At 46.2% G+C, this 20,252-nt stretch overlaps 1 protein-coding gene across 1 annotated transcript in view; it reads right to left on the reverse strand.

Moving 5' to 3' along the window:
* RAB6B (RAB6B, member RAS oncogene family) overlaps positions 1-7,043 on the reverse strand; it is a 69,713-nt gene extending 62,670 nt beyond the window's left edge. The window contains exon 1 of the mRNA XM_063306791.1: positions 6,716-7,043. Coding sequence (XP_063162861.1) covers positions 6,716-6,785 — 70 coding nt within the window. The 5' untranslated portion in view covers positions 6,786-7,043. The remainder of the gene's footprint in view (positions 1-6,715) is intronic.
* Positions 7,044-20,252: the final 13,209 nt, after the last annotated feature.

The raw sequence follows: 20,252 nt of genomic DNA on the forward strand, positions 1-20,252 counted from the left end.
TAGGTACTCTGTTTGCACCACCTTTGACAAGGTCACTTGTTATCAGCCCTCTGGTGTCAAATACATCTTGCATGCCTACATATATGCCTACAAGGGCCTCGACACTAAAGGGAGACCCCTCCTCAGTGCCCTCTTGGCATCAAACTGCACCTATGACGGAGGCCCCAGAGACATGCAGGTTTGTTTTGACACCTGCAAATCTATTGATCAGGGCCAAGGACCGCGGGGAAATAATGGGATTCGGTGTGGGGACCTGTGGTGGCAGCGGCTGTACATCCCCCAACAAAGGTACCTATGGGAAAACGCAAAGGACTACGAATTAGACCATAAAGGACCCCACAGCAATGGAGCATATGTCTATTGGTACACTTGGCGCCAAAACAAACCAGTCCCTGGGCCCCCTGTAGATGGAAAGCCCTGGTTTAATGTGAGCAGGGGGATTACCATGTCTAATTGCAAGGAATATACATGTACACCCTTATGCCTTTCCTTTCTTGATTCTCCCTCTAACACATGGAATACAGGTATAGGAGTAGATGGTTCCTCCCGAGATCCTTATGGGCAGATAGTTGTCCGTACCATGAGAGAGAACTTGAAGGCCAAAGAAGAAAAAGTGTTTTATTCATTTTATGAAGAAATGGGGACAGAAATAGAAATTCCACATGTTGCCAAAAATTTGTTTATTGACCTTGCAGAGAGGATTGCTGAATCCCTTAATGTCACTAACTGCTTTGTGTGTGGAGGTACCAATATGGGAGAGCAATGGCCCTGGGAAGCCAGGGAAATAAACTTCTCCTCTTTGGTAAATCTTACCTGGTCTACCCCTAATAGACCCAATGTTTGGGCTCTGTCCACTTCCATTATCCGGCATATTTGCTTTAGCAGGGATACTTCCATTGCGCATTATAATATAACCTTAGGAGATCTAAGATGTGAAAACGTGCTCCAAACAAATTATACCCACATTAACTGGTGGAGCAATACGAATCTGACTCAATGTAATAATCCCTTTTCAAACACTAATTTGTCTACCCTATGGACTCATCTTAAGGATACATCCATTGCCTGGACAGCACCTGATGGTCTTTATTGGATTTGTGGTAAAAGGACATACGTTGTCCTTCCTCCTTCTTGGGGAGGATCCTGTGTCCTTGGAACTATCAAACCTAGTTTTTTCCTCCTACCCATTAAGAGAGGAGAAAAATTGGGATTCCCGGTTTATGATGAGATAGGCCCAAGATCTAAAAGAGACCTGCCATCATTTAAGATTGGAAATTGGAAAGATGCGGAGTGGCCCCCTGAGAGAATCATTCAGGTGTATGGTCCCGCTACATGGGCAGAAGATGGTTCTTGGGGATAGTGAACCCCTATTTATATGCTGAACCGTATTATTAGGCTCCAGGCAGTAGTTGAAATTTTGACAAATGAAACTTCTCTTGCCTTGAATTTGCTTGCTACACGCAATACACAATTCAAGACTGCCATTTATCAAAACCGCCTGGCTCTTGATTATCTTTTAGCCAAGGAAGGAGGAGTTTGTGGAAAATTTAATCTGACTAACTGCTGCCTTGAGATAGGAGATGATGGAAAGGCCATTGAAGAGATTACACTCAGAATGAGAGAATTAGCCCATGTCCCCGTTCAGACATGGACTGGCATTCTCGACACTGGAACGTCTGAATGGTTTTCGGGAATTTTTGCCGACTGGAAGAAGATTGGTTTTCTTGTCCTCTTGGCTATAGGAGGTCTGTTGTTTCTCCCGTCTTATCCCTTTAATTCAGAAAATGGTCACATCCACCACCTTGGGAATGACAGTCATCGCCTCATCTTCAAACCCAGTTAAACCAGCCAAGGTGATGACCTTGCAACCCGTTCCAAAACAATATACCTCCCTGCTTAACAAATGACAGTAAGCATACTGTCCTATAACAAAAGGGAGGAATGAAGGGAAGACAGTTGGCTTAATGGCCACTGCCTTGCTTTTGCTAATACCTTGTGCGAGGAAGAAGGGGAGGGGGGAAGCACCGGAAGTAATGAAATGCACCGGAAACAATGAAATGTACCGGGAACTATGAAATGTATAAATTGCCCATACAAGGTAATGTCCAGTGTTGACCCCAGGTGATTGGTTTATTCAAATGTAAGCTATTGTATGAAGGATGTATAAAAACTGAAAACCTTTGTCTCTGGGTGTGGCTTCCTCCGAGCACGTTGCTGCCTGTGCCGTTGGATCGTCCACCCGGCTGCTTTACTTGGCCAAATAAAGAGCTGTTAGTTTTCTGAAGCCTCTGCCTGGAGTCTTTATTTTCGGCGTTAAGAGTCTCTGGTTTAGTTTAGGGTTTGCTGGAACCTTACAATTTAATTACATTTTAATTTTTCATTAATTTATGCACATCTTCAAACCAATTGAGTAGCTATAATGTGTGGGCTCACACTGTGTAGTCCTGCAGGTTCTTCCAAGCCTGCTTTTGGCTCTATGGATGCAGCTTGGGGAATTTTTGCTGCGGCCTGAGTCTGTCATGGTTATAGAAAAAGGAGATCAGGAATGATGCTTAAAACCAAGAAGTATTTTCTTTTACTGGATTAAGTAAAAACCATTTCCCCTAATGCACTCTCAAAGCATGCATTTCTATACCTCTCCCCTCTTCTATCTTCCTTAACAACTGAAACAAAATAAAGAGGGCATCTCACTCCACTTTTAGCACTGGCTTCAGACAGCAATCAGTGCAGTCAACTGATTTTTTTTCCCATGGGCCAAGAATATGCAGTAGACAAGGAAGTCAGAGCACGACACAATCAGGAGAGGTGATGAAGACTACGGAATGGACGAAAGCTATTAATTTAAGTTTCTTTGCCTGAGGATAGGGAGGAATGGCAGTGGAGATGGAGGAAAGAAAATAATCAGGAATGGAAAATATTGATAAACCAAACATTTGTTTTTGTTCAATAGAAAGTCACTATAATTCTCTGAAATGCAGTGGCCTATTAGATGCCTGGGTGCAAGCAGCCAAGATCATCTGGCTTACCCTCTTCTGCTCTAACAGTTTTTAATGTAACATTTTCAAAATGTAATTAACATTCCTTCTGTCTCTGAGCAGGGCCAGCTCAAAGCATTTTGCTGCTCAAGGCACAGTAACAAATGCCACCCCAGTGTTCTGCAAATCAAGATGCATAATACCCAAGGAGAAGAAAAACCCAATGCACCCTCTCCCTACCAGGCAGTAAATGCTAATAGTTATGGCAGTAATAATTACCTTTTGTGACACATATAGTGTGATGGCTTTTGTGACACATATAGTGTGATGACACATATAGAGTAGCTGCCACAAAATGCCTACTGGTAGGGCTGGCCCTGCAGAAAGGAGGCACTTGCTGACCCACACATTGGCAAAAACTCCTAAGGCTTACCACTTATGTAGCCAATATAAGAACCAGGTGCAATCTTCTCCTAATTTTGGAATTTTTTTTTAAATGGCTGAGTGCAAAAAATGCTTTCTCAAACAATGAAAAAGATGGAAAATTTTCTTTTAATGACAAATAAAGGAGCAGAAGAAATTATGATCCTTCCTGACAAGCACTGACACAAAGATTCCAGGTTCAAGATGCCCTGTTTTTCAATCTTCTCCAACTTGGAGATCTTCTAAATTATGGGACTTCAACTCCTGAATTCCCTACTTCTCTTGGAGTTGAAATGCACTTGGCAAAAAGCCAAGTTATGAGAAGACTGGACTATGGCTAGCATCATATCCTAGCCAGCTTAGCCAGTGGCTACATCAGTTGGTAGATACTGTAAACTGTGGAAAGTTTTAAAGTCTAGTGTTTACTCTCCCACTGATGTTCCTACTGCAAGCTGTGTTTTAAAGCATTATGGTCTGGCCTGAAGGTATATATGAGTTGGCTATGCAACAGAAAGCAGCCACTTAAACATTATTATTTGCATTTTCAATGCACTGCCTTCAATGGAACTTAACATGGCTGCTGCCTTTTACTAAGCCCCATAGTATGCTTTCAACAACAGCAGAAATTTTGCAAGGAAGAGGTCATCTCATAGAAAAGCAGAGGAAGTTCACCTGAGTAATTTTGTCCAGTCAGCTGCTGTTTTAAAAGCAATAAGGAACAGGCACGAAAGACAACATGACAGCCCTGTTAAAATGATCAGCTGAAGAATCATTTCAAAGAGGAAATAATGCTGTACAGTACTGTTGCATTTCTTGGGGCTCTGCAAAACTCTAGACTCAGGCTCCAAAAGTTGATTTGGAGCACATGGAGTATCAGTGTAGCACCTGTCTGTAATTTCTTACAGCTTTTGGAGGAATCACGTGGGAGTTTTAAATACTGCAGGACATTTTAAGAAAATGCAACTACTTTGAAAATGCAACAACTAGAGTAGTGATGCTAATGGGAAATCCTAGGAATTGTAGTCCAGATAACACTTGAGGAGTTCTAGGCTGAAGTAACTGCCCCAGGGATATGGATTTGAAAGCACTGGAAGCAGCTCCTGAAGATGAAATTTATCAAAGCTTTCTTATGGAGAAAAGGGATCTCTGCTCTAAGGAGGAATGGTTAATAGACTTGATCCAGCAGATGGGTTTTACCGTGCTAAATTTTAAGGAGGAAGGTATATCCCAAGAAGATGGGTGCAGGATAGATTGACCTATTATACCGCTCATCAAAGTGATTATCTATGCTCCCTCCCTTTAGTGTTTTTTAAATTGTTGTTGTATAGATATCCTCAAATGGATGCTTAATTTCAAGAGAGAAGAAATGATGGGTCTCAAGTGTCTTTGAATTCATGTGCTCCATATTCCACAAATGCAGAAGCTGGTTTGTGGTTTTTCAACAGTGGGACCAGGAGGCGACATACTGGAGCCAGAGACAGAAGAAATAGTGCAGGCATAATACATATTGTGTAAATAGAAGGCTCCACGTTCCATCCCAGCATTTCTAAGTACTGTAGGGGCTGGATTAAAATCCACTGAATATTTGCCAGATCAACAGCACCAGACCAGATGGACCAATGGTCTGACTCAGTGGCTAGGACAGCACTGCACTAAGTCAGGGCTTGATTGCTAAATCACAATTGGTTGTCTTCACCCACAACATTAAACCATAAACCATGACTTACTAACCTCAGTGATTATAGCCAAATAAATCAAATTACAGGTTAGTTTGTGCAACATTTGGCTAAAATGTGTTTAGAATTTGTCACTCAGAGTGGTATGTGAACCCAACCGAGATGGTTAGAATATGGCCTAATGTGTTGTTCAAACTCAAACACTAAAGTTTAATGCAGGTATGTGTAGGTTATGTTGTTACAGAATAAAACAGCCTAAGGCTAAGCTTGATTAGAAATCCAGCCAGTATAAGGCAGCTTCCCATCTCTTCCATGGGCTCTTGATAAGTCTTCTCTGAAGCATCCTGCTGGAAAACAGGATGCAGGTGTCTTTGTGGTCCAGTCTCGCTGTGTTGTGCTATTGCTCCCTTTACATGACATATTCATCAAAGGCAGGGTAGGGCTTTCCTACATTCTGGGGCTGCCCTGATTCCAAGAGGGGTGAGGGAGGAGATTAGGAGAATGCTTTGCCAGGATCTGCTGTTCTACAGCTGGCCATACCTTGAGGCAAGTCTTCCTCGACCTGGCCCAAGTTAATCCCTGCCGGCTGCAACAGCTGTCCTTTCCCCTTCCGCTAAATGGACTCCGCAGACCAGACGGACCTAACACGAGGAAAGGTTTCTAGCCTCTCTCCCTTCTTCAGAGCCAACGAAGGACCTCTGATAAATGCGGGGAGGGGGGTTAAGCGCAGGGCAGGCCTGAAACGGAACGCCCGGAGCTCTCCTCTCTCTTGGCCTCGCGGCGTAGACAATCCAGGAAGTTCTCTATCTGGTAGCCGATGGGGGCGGGGGCCGAGACTTGGCCAGCGGCAGGGTGTGTCCTCTCTCCCATATCTCGCTTCCTGCTTTATTTGCGCAAACCTTTCCCAAAGGAGCAGCAGACGGTTAGCAGGGCGGGGAGGGTGGTGGGGAGAGCGGAAAATCACCTGGTTACGACGCCACCTGGGAGGTGGAAGACCCGAGAACCACCCAAAAGGCGAAAAAGCCTGAACTGTCTCCCTGCACCCATCGCCGCCCCCATCTCTTTGCAGGAGATCACAGGGCTTCCCCATCAATGACAGGTTTGCCTGTTAGCCGTCGCCCCCCGATAGTTCTCACAAAGCAGACGGGGAGGCTGCCTGTTTGCAAAGACGAAGCGACGGCGGACCGGTCGGAACCCACACCCTGACTTCGATCTCTCCCCGTTTCTCCTTGGCACTGCCTTGGCGAGCAGCCCGGCCTCCAGCTCCCCGGATGCTTTTTCTCAGGCAGCAGCGGCGTTACAGCCCACCCGACAGCAGGATAGCTAGAGAGGGGGCGAAGCAGCGCCCAACGACCGAGGAGCTGCCGCAATAGAGTCGGCCAGGAGCTGGCTCGTCTTCCCCTGCCTGAGAGGAGACCAGAGTGGTGGGGTGCAGAGCGCCCGCAAGCGCAGGGCTTGAGGAGGAGCCGGCGCATCCAGCCCGTCCCTGTCGGCACGCACGCAACGGCCGAGGCTTTCCATGCACCTGCCGCAGCAAGCCAGGGAGACCGCGCACAAACACCCCCTTCGCAGCGGCTACTTTGCAGGAGGCGACCCGGACAGGGAGCGGGGGATGAAGAGAAAGCGCGCCCGGCCACTCACCGCTTTGCTCCCCCAGGAATACCAATTTGAATTTCCTAAGTGGGTTCCCGAAATCGCCTCCCGTAGACATGATGCGCCTGGCTCGGCAGAGGGCTGTGCCGGGAGGAAAGCGAGGGCAGGGCGGGGAGAAGCCGCGTCTGCAGGCTGCCTTCTTCTCTCAGGGCGACCCTAGCGCTCCCCTGCCCTCGCCGCCTGTGCAGGGAGGCTCCGACCTCGGCGTTCTACAGGGGAGCCGCCAGACCGGGCGCAGCCTGCAGTTGACGGGCAAGGACGCGCGTCCGCACCGAGGAGTGCTGCGGGAGACGCTGGAGCGAGCGCGCTGCTCTTGGCCGCCGCTGCTCCTGGATGCTGGATGCTGGATGCCGCCTGCCACTCGCCTCGCTTCGCCTCGCCTCCCTCCCAGTCCACGGCGCCTGCGCCCTGCCCTATCCCGGCCAGCCTGATGTCATGCTGGAGCGCCAGCAGTCCAATGCGGTGCTGCAGGAGAGGGGTGTGCTTGTGCATATACGAACCCGGATTGCTGGTGGAGAAGGAGGGGCTGGCGGGTGTGTGTGATCCCGCGAAGAGGGTAGTCCCAATCCCAGAAGGAGTTAGCTGCACCTTCCCGGGGGCCTAACTGCTTCTGTCGCCTCTCATTCATACCCAGCTGGTGTCCTCCCTCCCCCGCACCTAAACGGCACTTGCTGGACTGAGCAGGTGCGACGGAAGCCACAAGTGTATCTCTTGAGTAGGAAAAGGCAGGCAAATTGGCTGGCTGATGATGAATTTTCCCCACCCACGGACTTGGCACTAAACAATCCGGAATTCTAATTCTTTTCTGGAGGTTTTAGCATCACCAGTTGCTAATGGAGATTCACACTATCTTTGAGCATCTGCCTACCTGTGTACCTCTCTGTCTCTCTCTCTCTCTCTCTATCTCAGGAACAGGGAGCAAGAAGTGGGCAAACGGGTGTATTGGTAACACTTAGTAGCACGCCTGGAATTGCCTGGCTGTATTATAGTTGTTGGGTGTAGCAATAGAAATTAGAGGTAAGGGAACAGACCAAGAGATAGATGGGCTAGTGACCTCATGGATTAGGGGGTAATGCTTTTTAAATACATGCACATACTTCTGTACAGCCTGTTTGAGTACTCATATTTTATAACCGCCCAGAGTCCCCTTTTCGGGAGAGATGGGCGGTGATAGAAAATTGAAATATAAATAAATAAATAAAATATTTGTCCAATGATATAAAATCCGTTCACATTTTTGCAATCAAGTAACATGAAATAATAACCCTATATTATTCATAATGAGATCCAGTCTGGTGTAGTGGTTAAGGCACCAGGCTAGAAACCAGGAGATGGTGGGTTCTAGTCCCACCTTAGGCACAAAGCCAGCTGGGTGACCCTGGGAGAGTCACTCTCTCTCAGCCCTGGGAAGCAGGCAATGGCAAACCACTTCTGAAAAATCTTGCCAAGAAAACTGCAGTGACTTGTACAGGCAGTTGCCAGGAGTCAACACTGACAGCCTCCCCCCCACCCCGCCTCCTCAAAAAAATCCTAACTAAGGAAAAGAGACTGGGCAGTATTTTGCATTTTAATAGTCCAAACTGACTCAAAGTACCTGCTTTATTGAACGTGATGCACTAGAGAATGTTCTTCATCAGCTACATAAAGTTTTATTTTGCAATTGGCAGATATATGTAAAGATGGTTTGGAATCACCTGAATACAGAGTCCTGTTGAAACTAGTCAGCTATAATATAGTTGCAGCTATAAAATAAGTTCAGATGTTAGCTCACTTAAGCTTGCTTCAGTGAGTTAATGGTGGCAACCAGAAGAAATCAGAGTCAGGTCAAGTATGATCTGTAAAATGATGAAAACATGGAATCAGCAATATCTAGGACTGATTCAGTGGGACTAGATTTTGTATTCTTATACTCACTTGTGTGGGAATAAGACCTACTCCATAAGGCTTCTGAGTAGATATGCATAGGGTTGTACTAACTAAATCTGGATCCAACTGATGGATATGGAGGGGAAGGTGTCTAGTCTTACTGATTGTACTTAAGGTGGAAAATGAAGTAGTGGCTACAGAGGTGAAGATAGAGACCCAAGTATCATAATACCCTTTCATATCCTTTTTAGAAAGATATATCTAGCCTGAAGTCTATGTTATTAAGAAACACTTTATATGACATGGTGAACACTGGCTGTCTACATAAATGGGTTTTTGTTGATTTGGTGAATTCCTTAGTAAAGTTTGGTTTATTCACACACTCCCATGTGCATCAACACCATGCTGCTGTTTATGAGAAAGACATGTCTATACATATTCATTTAGTGGTTAGAATCAAGCCAGGAGCCTTTTAAAAAATCTGAAAGGAGGCAGGAGAAGAGTGAGAATGATCATTTGAACCATACATGCATATTTCCCCACTTCATTCTTTGGCAATCTGACTATTTGTCAACTGACGTTAGTCCACCAGGATAATGTAGTGTGGTGAGAGAAAGTATCAATCTGATTATTTCAAATAATCATACTCTGAATGGGATCAACTCCATGCATTGAGTAGGGCAATTATTTAAAAAGCCCAAGTCCAAATCTGTGAGAGCTGGTATATTTTTTCATTATATCTCAGTGGCATGTGTGCGTTTGTATGTGCACGTCTATCTATGAAATTAATCCTAAATTAAAAACACAAGTCACAGCAATGATAGCATGTGCTTGACCTAGGTGATCTTGAAAAAGCTAAGCTTAGTCAGACCTGGTTAATATTTGGATGGGAGACTACCTGGCAATCCCAGGGTTATAGACTAGACAGAGATGTTTAAAAAAAAAATCTCTGAAGAACGTAGAAGAGAAACCATTTCCATATGGTTGCCAAGAATACAACACAGACATGACCATAGAGCAGGTCTGCAACTAGGGGGGAGCAACCGGGGCATGTGCCCCGGGCGCTGTGCTGGGGGGGGCACCAAAATGAGCGCTGGGGGGGCACCTAAATGGGCGCGGAATCCATGTTTGCCCCAGGTGACACAGACCCTAGTTGCGGCCCTGCCATAGAGTCACCAGGAGTTGAGTTTGATTTGAGGGAAATGTTACTTCTAAGTGCAGAGCTCACTGAGTCCAGTTCTGTGCTATCTAAAAGTATTTGAGCCAAAGACAGTTGCGATTACTATATAGATCCCAGACTTATGAAATAGAACAATGTTTCTCAACCTCAGCAATTTTAAGATGTGTGGACTTCAACTCCCAGAATTCTTGGCTTGGCTGAGGAATTCTGGGAGTTGAAGTCCACACATCTTGAAACTGCTGAGGTCAATACCAACACAGATGAGAATCTTGTGGGATATTTTATCTTTACAAAAAATTATTCATAATTCAGAAGTGACATGCACTTTTTTAGCAGAGTGAAAACATGGCCTATGTTCTGTATCTATCCATGAAACCTTGGCAGTCTTACCACACTGGGCAACAACTAATAAAAAAAAAGTATTTTAACAAAAGGTGAATGCTTCTGGATAATGGACAATTTATCCAATTAGTTTTAGATACACTATAAGAAAATCTAAGTGGGAGCAGTCTATGCCATCTGAAGAGAGTTAATGGATCTCTCTTTCCAGTAAATGCATAGAGAGGGCCAATAGATATTTTCCTTCATTCTTTTTGTGAAACAAAAATAGTTTTGTTTCCTGCAAGTGAAATAACAAATAAAAACTTCTTAACAGAAAAAAAGCACTAGCCAACATATAAGGAAACAATATTGTAAGGTAATCTTATCTGCAGTGAGCATAAGAGTCCAACATTTCTGAGCAATGTTTCAGTCAGTATAATTGGAAATTGATTGAGTGATCATTCCTCCACCCCCACCCCAAGCCTCTTGCAGACTGTGTTCAGCGGCTTAAGTGAATTTTGGAGCCTGACAACAAAATCCAGGATATTCACCTTAACGAGAATTTCTCCCCATTATCACTAGTGCTGCATCAGTTCTAAAGTGCCTTGGCCTTCACCCTATGTGTGGGCTCAAAGGGGTGCAGTAGAGCCCACTAAGCAGACAGGAACTGGGGAAACAACAAATCCCAGTTATTAGAGTGTTCATTAATATTTTTGTGACTCATAGGCCCCATAATTCCATTTTTTTTAAAAAGTATGCCATTTGTGGGATGATAACAACAGACAGGCACCGAAAATTCAACTCTGTCGGATATCCTAACCACTGCATGCTTCCTATCCACATTCTGATTATCCTTTCCTTTTTTTAGGTATCCAGATCATTTCCTGAAGTATATGAAGGTGCATCCTCAGTCTGTTGGATTTCATACCCTTTATGAACTTTATTTACTGACTGGCAAGATGACCATAGAATAGTGAAAATGTATCAAAAGGAGGCAATAAAAGAGAGGAAAAAGTGCTACTCTCAACTTCTTTTTAATATTCCAGCTTAGAGTTAAAAGGAAAACAAGAATGTGAAAGAATTTTAATTTCTAGTACTGATTTGAAAGCCAACAATGGGATTGATTATTTCTTGCAGACACACATAGCAACTTTTCTCTGTTCTTGCATGATTGTATAACAAATTCTGTTTGACATCAGGAATTACAATTGGATCTGTATTCTATTAAACATAAGTGGTGTGGACTGCATAAGTAATGGAGCTCTGTGGTTCCCACCTAGGTTGCTGAACATTTTTTGTGCTTTCTTCTTCCTTCCCTTTGGTCACTGTTGTCCTTCTATTGTCTCACCTGCTTCTTTTCTTCAAAATTGTTGTTGGAAGGGAGCCACCTACTAAGGAACCAAAATAAAGTATAGGTGAAAGAAATATGGTGGACTTCAAGAAGTGTTTTAATACAGCTTCCCTTCCCTCAGTCACGTGTGAGGTTTTTTGGCTACTGAGCTTACTTATTTCCCACTGGGCGTCATCTGGGGTTTCTCCCCACTTAATCTTTCCTTTCAAAGCATTTTTGTATTTATAGGGCTTAGATGCAAAAATTCCATCAGTCTGAAGGCTGCAACATATCTTGCACAAGTGTGTTAAGGGATGGGGTAAGATCTGAAGTCTTCAGCAAAGGATCATTACCTTGTCATGGTGCTGGAGCTTGAGCACCTCAATGACACCATGAGCTAAACTGTGAAGGGCCACCCAAGATGGGAAGGTCATGACAGACAGGTCAGACTAAATGCGATCCCTGGGGAAGGTAATGGCAACCCACCCCAGTATTCTTGCCGCGAAAACTAAAGATGAGACCCCCAGGTCAGAAGATGGTCAAAATGCTACTGGGGAGGAACAGAGGATGAGTTCAACTAGCCCCAGACATGATGATGCAGCTAGCTCAAAGCCGAAAGGATGGCTAGCGGCCGACGGTGCTGCTGGTGAACGGCGAATCCAATGTTCTAATGATCAACACACCATTGGAACCTGGAATGTAGATCTATGAGCCAGGGCAAATTGGATGTGGTTATTGGTGAGATGTCAAGATTAAAGATAGACATTTTGGGCGTCGGTGAACTGAAATGGACTGGAATGGGCCACTTCACATCAGATGACCACCAGATCTACTACTGTGGACAAGAGGACCACAGAAGAAATGGAGTAGCCTTCATAATTAATAGTAAAGTGGCTAAAGCAGTGCTTGGATACAATCCAAAAAATGATAGAATGATCTCAATTCAAATTCAGGGCAAGCCATCTAACATCACAGTGATCCAAATATACGCCCCAACCACAGATGCTGAAGAAGCTGAAGTAGAGCAGTTCTGTGAGGATCTGCAGCACCTACTGGACAACACGCCTAAAAGAGATGTTATTTTCATCACAGAAGACTGGAATGCTAAGGTGGGCAGTCAAATGACACCTGGAATTACAGGTAGGCATGGCCTGGGAGAACAAAACAAAGCAGGACATAGGCTGATAGAATTTTGCCAAGACAACTCACTCTGCATAACAAACACTCTCTTCCAACAACCTAAGAGATGGTTTTATACATGGACTTCCCCAGATGGACAACACCGAAATCAGATTGACCACATCCTTTGCGGACATCTATACAGTCAGTACAAACAAGACCTGGAGCTGACTGTAGTTCAGATGATGAACTTCTTCTTGCACAATTTAGGATCAGACTCAAGAGATTACGGAAGACCCACAGATCAGCTAGATATGAGCTGACTAATATTCCTAAGGAATATGCAGTGGAGGTGAAGAATAGATTTAAGGGACTGGACTTAGTAGATAGGGTCCCGGAAGAACTCTGGACAGAAGTTCGCAACATTGTCCAGGAGGCGGCAACAAAATACATCCCAAAGAAAGAGAAAACCAAGAAGGCAAAATGGCTGTCTGCTGAGACACTAGAAGTAGCCCAAGAAAGAAGGAAAGCAAAAGGCAACAGTGATAGGGGGAGATATACCCAATTAAATGCAAAATTCCAGAGGTTAGCCAGAAGAGATAAGGAATTATTTTTAAACAAGCAATGCGTGGAAGTGGGAGAAGACAATAGAATAGGAAGGACAAGAGACCTCTTCCAGAAAATTAGAAACATTGGAGGTAAATTCCAGGCAAAAATGGGTATGACCAAAACAAAGATGGTAAGGACCTAACAGAAGAAGAAGAGATTGTAGTGATTGCCTATCCTGATATACTCAGACTCACAAGCAGATACTTAATGAAATCTGATTTATTGGTAGAATAGTATGCAAATACAGAGAAAGCTGAGAATGACTAAAAGCGCGCCAAATACAAACTAAAAACCCTTGGCTCCAAACGTAATCCCTCCCCTCGCCCGGCCATAGCAACCACCCCCCTCCCAGGTGCTGTTAACCGTTTTACACACATCCTGGGAAAGCAACCTTGAACACATGAGATAACCCAAACACATTCCAACCCAGCAGCCAAGACATTCCAACCCAGCAGCCAACAGATAACAACTCCCCAAAGAGGAATCCTCCCTCCCGAGACCAAACACATATCAGGCAAATGACATGCGAAACGTTACGATGTACCAGGAACATCGGAACAGTGAACATGACATACCGCCCCCCCCAAAATACTAAGGAGCAGGTTTTAGAGGATAAGCAGCGTGAAAACGCCTAACTAGAAGAGGAGAGTGAACATCGTGGGCAGCCACCCACTCAGGGTGGGGGAAATGCTTCTAGCGTATAAGGTACTGCAGGGTATTACAAAGCCTGCGGGAATCAAGGACCTCCTTCACTTCAAAATGCTGTTGTCCCTCAATCATAATGGGTGTAGGGGGTGTAGGTTGGAGATGCCAGCGATCGGAGTGGTGAACAGGCTTGAGCAAGCTGCAATGAAAAACAGGATGTAAGCGTTTCAGGTTGTGTGGCAGGTCCAATTTGAAAGTAACAGGGTTGATAATTCCAACAATGGGAAAAGGTCCAACAAACTTAGGAGCCAATATCTTAGAGGGCTGAGGAGATTTAATGAACTTGGTGGAGAGGTAGACCTTATCGCCAACTTTGAAGGCAGGCCGAAGCGCTCGCTTCTTATCAGCATGCAGTTTGTAGGTCGTTTGGGCATCTGCCAGCGCTTGTTGAATTACCGGCCAGGAATCGCCCAGGTGCGCAGCCCGGTCAGGAGGGGGAAGATGGTGAAGTGGGTTGAGGCAGGTCAGAAATGGGCACGAAATCCCGCCCAAACACAGTACGGAAGGGGGTGTGTCCTGTGCTTTGATGTACTGTGTTGTTGTAAGCCACTTCGGTGAAAGCAGAAGATCAACCCAATTGTCCTGCTGATAGTTTACAAAGGCTCTCAAATATTGTTCTAATGTGGCATTAAGAACCTCCGTAGATCCGTCAGTCTCAGGATGCGACGCAGTGGACAGCGCCTGTTTGGTGCCCAGCAGTTTTAAAAATGCCCGCCAAAACTGGGAAGTAAATTGTGTCCCGCGGTCTGTGACCAAACGGGCGGGGCATCCGTGAATTCTGTACACGTGGATTAGGAAGAGGCGGGCTAGCTGCTGAGCCAATGGGATAGAGGCACATGGAATGAAATGGGCTTGTTTAGAAAAGTAGTCTTTCACAACCCAAATCACAGTCTTTCTCTGGCTTGGCGGCAAGTCGACAATAAAATCCATGGAGATTTCCTCCCAAGGATGGGAGGGGCTGGCCACCAGCTGCAGCAGCCCTTGCGGTTTACCCCCCTTCCGTTTTGACATGGCACAGACAGGACAAGAGGCAACATAGCTTTTACATCACGCCTCAATGTGGGCCACCAAAATTGGTGCCACACCAGGTGTAAGGTTTTTACAAAGCCAAAATGACCAGCCAGTTTGTCATCATGAGACCTGAGTAGGACCTCCTTTCGCAAACTGTCAGGGACATAGAGACAGTTTTGCTTCCATGCGAAGCCTCGGTCAAATGTAACATTGTCTCTATTTGCTTGCAACCAAGTGTCAGATTTCAGTTTGGAGAGAAACTGTTGTTGCAATTGGGAAGGAATTGAGAGCCTCCCCACAGCTGGTGAAACTGAATCTGAGGGCGGCTGTGCACAAGTCTGGCTGCGAGTGACAGCCTGCATACCCAACTGCGGTTCAGTCCACAATGTACCCACCACGTCCAGCACCGAAGTCGAATCCTGGGGCAGGCGGGAAAGCGCATCAGCCAGGAAGTTCTTCTTACCCAGAATGAACTTCAACTTAAAATTAAAACAGCTGAAAAACTGAGCCCACTGAATTTGTTTGGGGCTGAGCTTACGGGGTGTGCTGAGCACTTCTAAATTCTTATGGTCCGTCCAAACTTCAAAAGGATATTTGGCCCCCTCTAAAAGGTGGCGCCATGCCTCCAAAGCTGCTTTGACTGCAAAAACCTTCTTTTCTCAGACATGCCATCGTCTTTCTGTCTCATAAAATTTGCGGGAGAGATACACACAGGGTTTTAGGCAGCCAGCAGCATCTGCTTGCAACAAAAGCGCTCCAATGGAGAAATCAGAGGCATCCACTTGAACCACAAACGGTTTAGTGGGATCAGGGTGTTGCAGGATAGGCTCAGCCGTGAACAGGCTTTTTAGCTTGTCGAAAGCCACCTGGCATTCAGGTGTCCACTTGAGCACCGCTCCTGGGTTCTTTACCTTGTGTGTGTCCCCCAGACCCTTTGTGCGCAATAAGTCAGTGAGAGGCAATGCAATTTCTGCGAACCCCTGGATAAATTGCCGATAATAGTTGGAAAACCCAAGGAAACTTTGGAGCTGCCTGCGAGTACGTGGGCGCTCCCATTCTAGAATGGCTTGGATCTTTGCAGGGTCCATTTCGATGCCCTTGTCAGAAATTCTGTACCCTAAATAATCAAGTTGAGTCTTATGAAATTCACATTTAGATAGTTTAGCATAAAGCTCAGCCTTCCTCAGTTTGCTGAGCACCTGTTTCACCAAACACTCATGTTCTTCCATCGTTTCAGTGTAAATTAAAACATCATCCAAATATACTAGAACCCCCTTGAACAAATGGTCATGTAGCACTTCACTGATCAATTGCATAAATACCCCAGGTGCCCCCGCCAACCCAAATGGCAACACCTTGTACTGGAAAGAGCCCAAAGGACAATTGAAAGCAGTTTTCCATTCATCCCCCTCCCGTATATGGATACGGAAATACGCCTCCCTCAAGTCCAGTTTTGAGAAGATTTTCCCCTTGGCCAGATGTGTTAGCATGTCTTTTATTATTGGCAAAGGATATTTGTTTAATATCGAAACTGCATTCAATCCACAATAATCTGTACAGAGTCTCAATGTCCCATCCTTCTTTGCTCGGAATAAAACAGGTGCACCCACCGGGGAGTTAGCTGGTTCGATAAAACCCCTTGCCAAATTTTTATCCACAAACTCCCTCAGTGCTGCCAGTTCTTTTTGGGTCATGGCATAGATTTTAGGCTTGGGCAGTTGGGCATTTGGGACCAACTCTATGGCACAGTCAGTTTTTTGATGCGGTGGGAGCTGGTCCGCCTCCTTTTCGCCAAACACATCTGCAAAACCCTGGTATTGCTCCGGTAAGCCTTCTAGTGGGGCGGCTGCAAAGTGCGGAGTTGTGGCTGCCGCCCTCCCCACTGCAGCCTCTGAGGCGTCTTCTTCTTCAGGAGCTTGATAGAAACCATCCCCAAAAGTCAAAGTCCTGTGCACCCAGTTTATATAGGGATTTTGTTGGACCAACCAAGGGATCCCCAAAATGACCAAAGGGCCCCCCACTGGCGCTACTATGAAAGGCAGCCCCTCCTGGTGGCTACCCATTTGCAATGCCACCATACCTGTGGAATGGGTGACTGGCTTCCCCCCCGCCGTAGTTCCGTCCAGCTGGGTAAAGATCGTGGGCCGTTTAAGCAGAAATGTGGGTAGCTCCAAAGCGGCCACCACATCAGGGTGCATTAGGCAATGGGAACACCCTGAATCGATCAACGCCCACACTTCCACCGTTTTTGTATGGGAGCCCAATTTCACCTTCACTGTCAGTGTGGGGAAGTTGCCACTCACCGAAATATGATCGCGCCCCTCCTCTACCACCTGCCCAGCAGCGCCCTTTAAGGCAGGTGGCTGGTGTTTCCCGCCGGCTGGACCAGATCAGCCTCCCCATCATCTCCAAAGAAAGGGATGTCCTCCGTCTTGTTCTCAGCCAGCGCTGCCTTCATCTTCCTGGGTGCGGAGGGGGATTTCCCTGACGACTTGGCCGGACGCTCCTCAGTCTTTCTCTGTGGGCACGCTGCTGCTCGGTCCCATTCCTTCCCACATCGGAGGCATTGCCCTTTTGCAAAACAGCTCTCCTTCTCCTCCTGCCAGGCCGGGCGCCCCGCTCTGCCGGTGGTGCCCAGTGGCTTGGCCGTTCTTGTCATAGCCATTTGCTTAGGACCCTTCCTGCTTTGTGCGAACTTGGCGTGGGCTTGCTCGACATTCCCCGCCAGTTGAATCCAGTCATATAGGGTAATCAGATCTGCTCTTCCCAATGCCCATCTCAGCAACTCGGGTCTCAGTCCATCTTTGAACATTTCTATTAAGGTCGTTTGCAACCAATCGTCCACCTTTGCAGCTAAGGCTTGGAATTCTAGGGCGTAATCGGCCACGGACTTTGATCCTTGGATCAGTTCCCTCAGAGCCACCTTGGCTTTCTCTTTAGCTAACGGGTCAGCAAAATGCAACTTTAGTGCCCACAGGAAGTCTTCAAAATCCTCCAACTCCATGGCTTCCATCTCCAAACCAATCAGCTGCCCTCCCCTTCAGTTTGGTGGCCACAGCATTTATCTTAGCCCTTTCCGAAGGAAACAGCCTCCCAAACTCCTCCATATAGCTTTTAGCATTGGTCAGGAAGAATGACAGCTTCATGGGATCCCCATCAAACTTGACAGTGAAATCCCTGTATCTTGCCCCCTGTGGGCTCCTCTTCCTCTCCTTCTGCCCAGCCCTTCTCCTGGACACCGGGGACCTTTCCTCTCGAGGGGGTGGGAATTCGAAACCCTGACTTTGGGATTTCTCTTCCCATCCCTACTTCTTCCCCTTCCTCTGTCCTCCGAACGCCGAGGGGGCGATGGGTACGCCCGCCAGGGGCTGCGCGGTGGTGATCCCCCCCGGTTCCTCCTCTGGTCCTTCTTCTTCATGCTCAGGGAGGGGGGAGAAATAGATGGGGACGACCGTCTGTAGCGACGTTCCCTTCATCCCCTGTCCTGGCCACCCCACGCCAATGACATCTTCGCCATCATGTCTTCCAGGGACCGTATCCTGGCTTCCCACCCTTGTGATTTCTCAGGGGCCTCAGAGTCCTCCGACCCTTTCTTCTCAATCCTGACCACATTCGGGGACAGCGGATACCTTGGCTTCCCAGACGCCTGGGGCGTTCCTGGTAGGGTTCCCTGTTCCTCACCCCGTGTCACCCGATCGCCCGGCGATTCCTCTGCTTTCTTTACCACTTTGGATTTTACTGCTTTTCCTGTCACTGGGCTGGAACCCGAGGTCTCCAACAGGTCCTCCGATTCCGGAGTGGGGGTCCTTTTCCTTCTCTTTCCCATGGAATCTGGTTCCCCCGCACTGGAACCTTCACTTTCCCCCGAGCAAGGAGTAGGTTCAGTCACCACTAACTTTATTTCCTCACAGATACTCTGGAAGGATGTTAGTGGTAAAAGTTTTAAGTTTCTCAGCTTTATGTAGTGATTGCCTATCCTGATATACTCAGACTCACAAGCAGATACTTAATGAAATCTGATTTATTGGTAGAATAGTATGCAAATACAGAGAAAGCTGAGAATGACTAAAAGTGCGCCAAATACAAACTAAAAACCCTCTGCTCCAAACGTAATCCCTCCCCTCGCCTGGCCATAGCAACCACACCCCTCCCAGGTGCTGTTAACCATTTTACACACATCCTGGGAAAGCAACCTTGAACACATGAGATAACCCAAACACATTCCAACCCAGCAGCCAAGACATTCCAACCCAGCAGCCAACAGATAACAACTCCCCGAAGAGGAATCTTCCCTCCCGAGACCAAACACGTATCAGGCAAATGACATGCGAAATGTTACGATGTACCAGAAATATTGGAACAGTGAACATGACAGAGATCAAGAAAAGGTGGCAAGAATATACGGAAGACCTGTACAGGAAGGATAACAGTATTGGGGATAGCTTTGATGGTGTGGTCAGTGAGTTAGAGCCAGACATCCTGAAGAATGAGGTTGAATGGGCCTTAAGAAGCATTGCTAATAACAAGGCAGCAGGAGACGATGGTATCTCAGCTGAATTGTTCAAAATCTTGCGAGATGATGCTGTCAAGGTAATACATGCTGTATGCCAGCAAATTTGGAAAACACAAGAATGGCCGTCAGATTGGAAAAAATCAACTTATATCCCCATACCAAAAAAGGGAAACACTAAAGAATGTTCAAACTATCGAACAGTGGCACTCATTTCACATGCCAGTAAGGTAATGCTCAAGATCCTGCAAGGTAGACTTCAGCAATTCATGGAGCGAGAATTGCCAGATGTACAAGCTGGGTTTAGAAAAGGCAGAGGAACTAGGGACCAAATTGCCAATATCCGCTGGATAATGGAAAAAGCCAGGGAGTTTCAGAAAAACACTATTTCTGTTTGATTGACTATTCTAAAGCCTTTGACTGTGTGGACCATAACAAATTGTGGCAAGTTCTTAGCAGTATGGGGATACCAAGTCATCTTGTATGCCTCCTGAAGAATCTGTATAACGACCAAGTAGCAACGGTAAGAACAGGCCACGGAACAACGGACTGGTTTAAGATTGGGAAAGGAGTACGGCAGGGCTGTATACTCTCACCCTACCTATTCAACTTGTATGCAGAACACATCATGCGACGTGCTGGGCTTAAGGAATCCAAGGCTGGAGTTAAAATTGCTGGAAGAAACATTAACAATCTCAGATATGCAGGAGATACCACTTTGATGGCTGAAAGCGAAGAGGAACTGAGGAGCCTTATGATGAAGGTGAAAGAAGAAAGTGCAAAAGCTGGCTTGCAGCTAAACCTCAAAAAAACCAAGATTATGGCAACCAGCTTGATTGATAACTGGCAAATAGAGGGAGAAAACGTAGAGGCA

This window comes from Candoia aspera, chromosome 6, assembly GCF_035149785.1.
Source record: "Candoia aspera isolate rCanAsp1 chromosome 6, rCanAsp1.hap2, whole genome shotgun sequence".
Classification (NCBI taxonomy): domain Eukaryota; kingdom Metazoa; phylum Chordata; class Lepidosauria; order Squamata; family Boidae; genus Candoia; species Candoia aspera.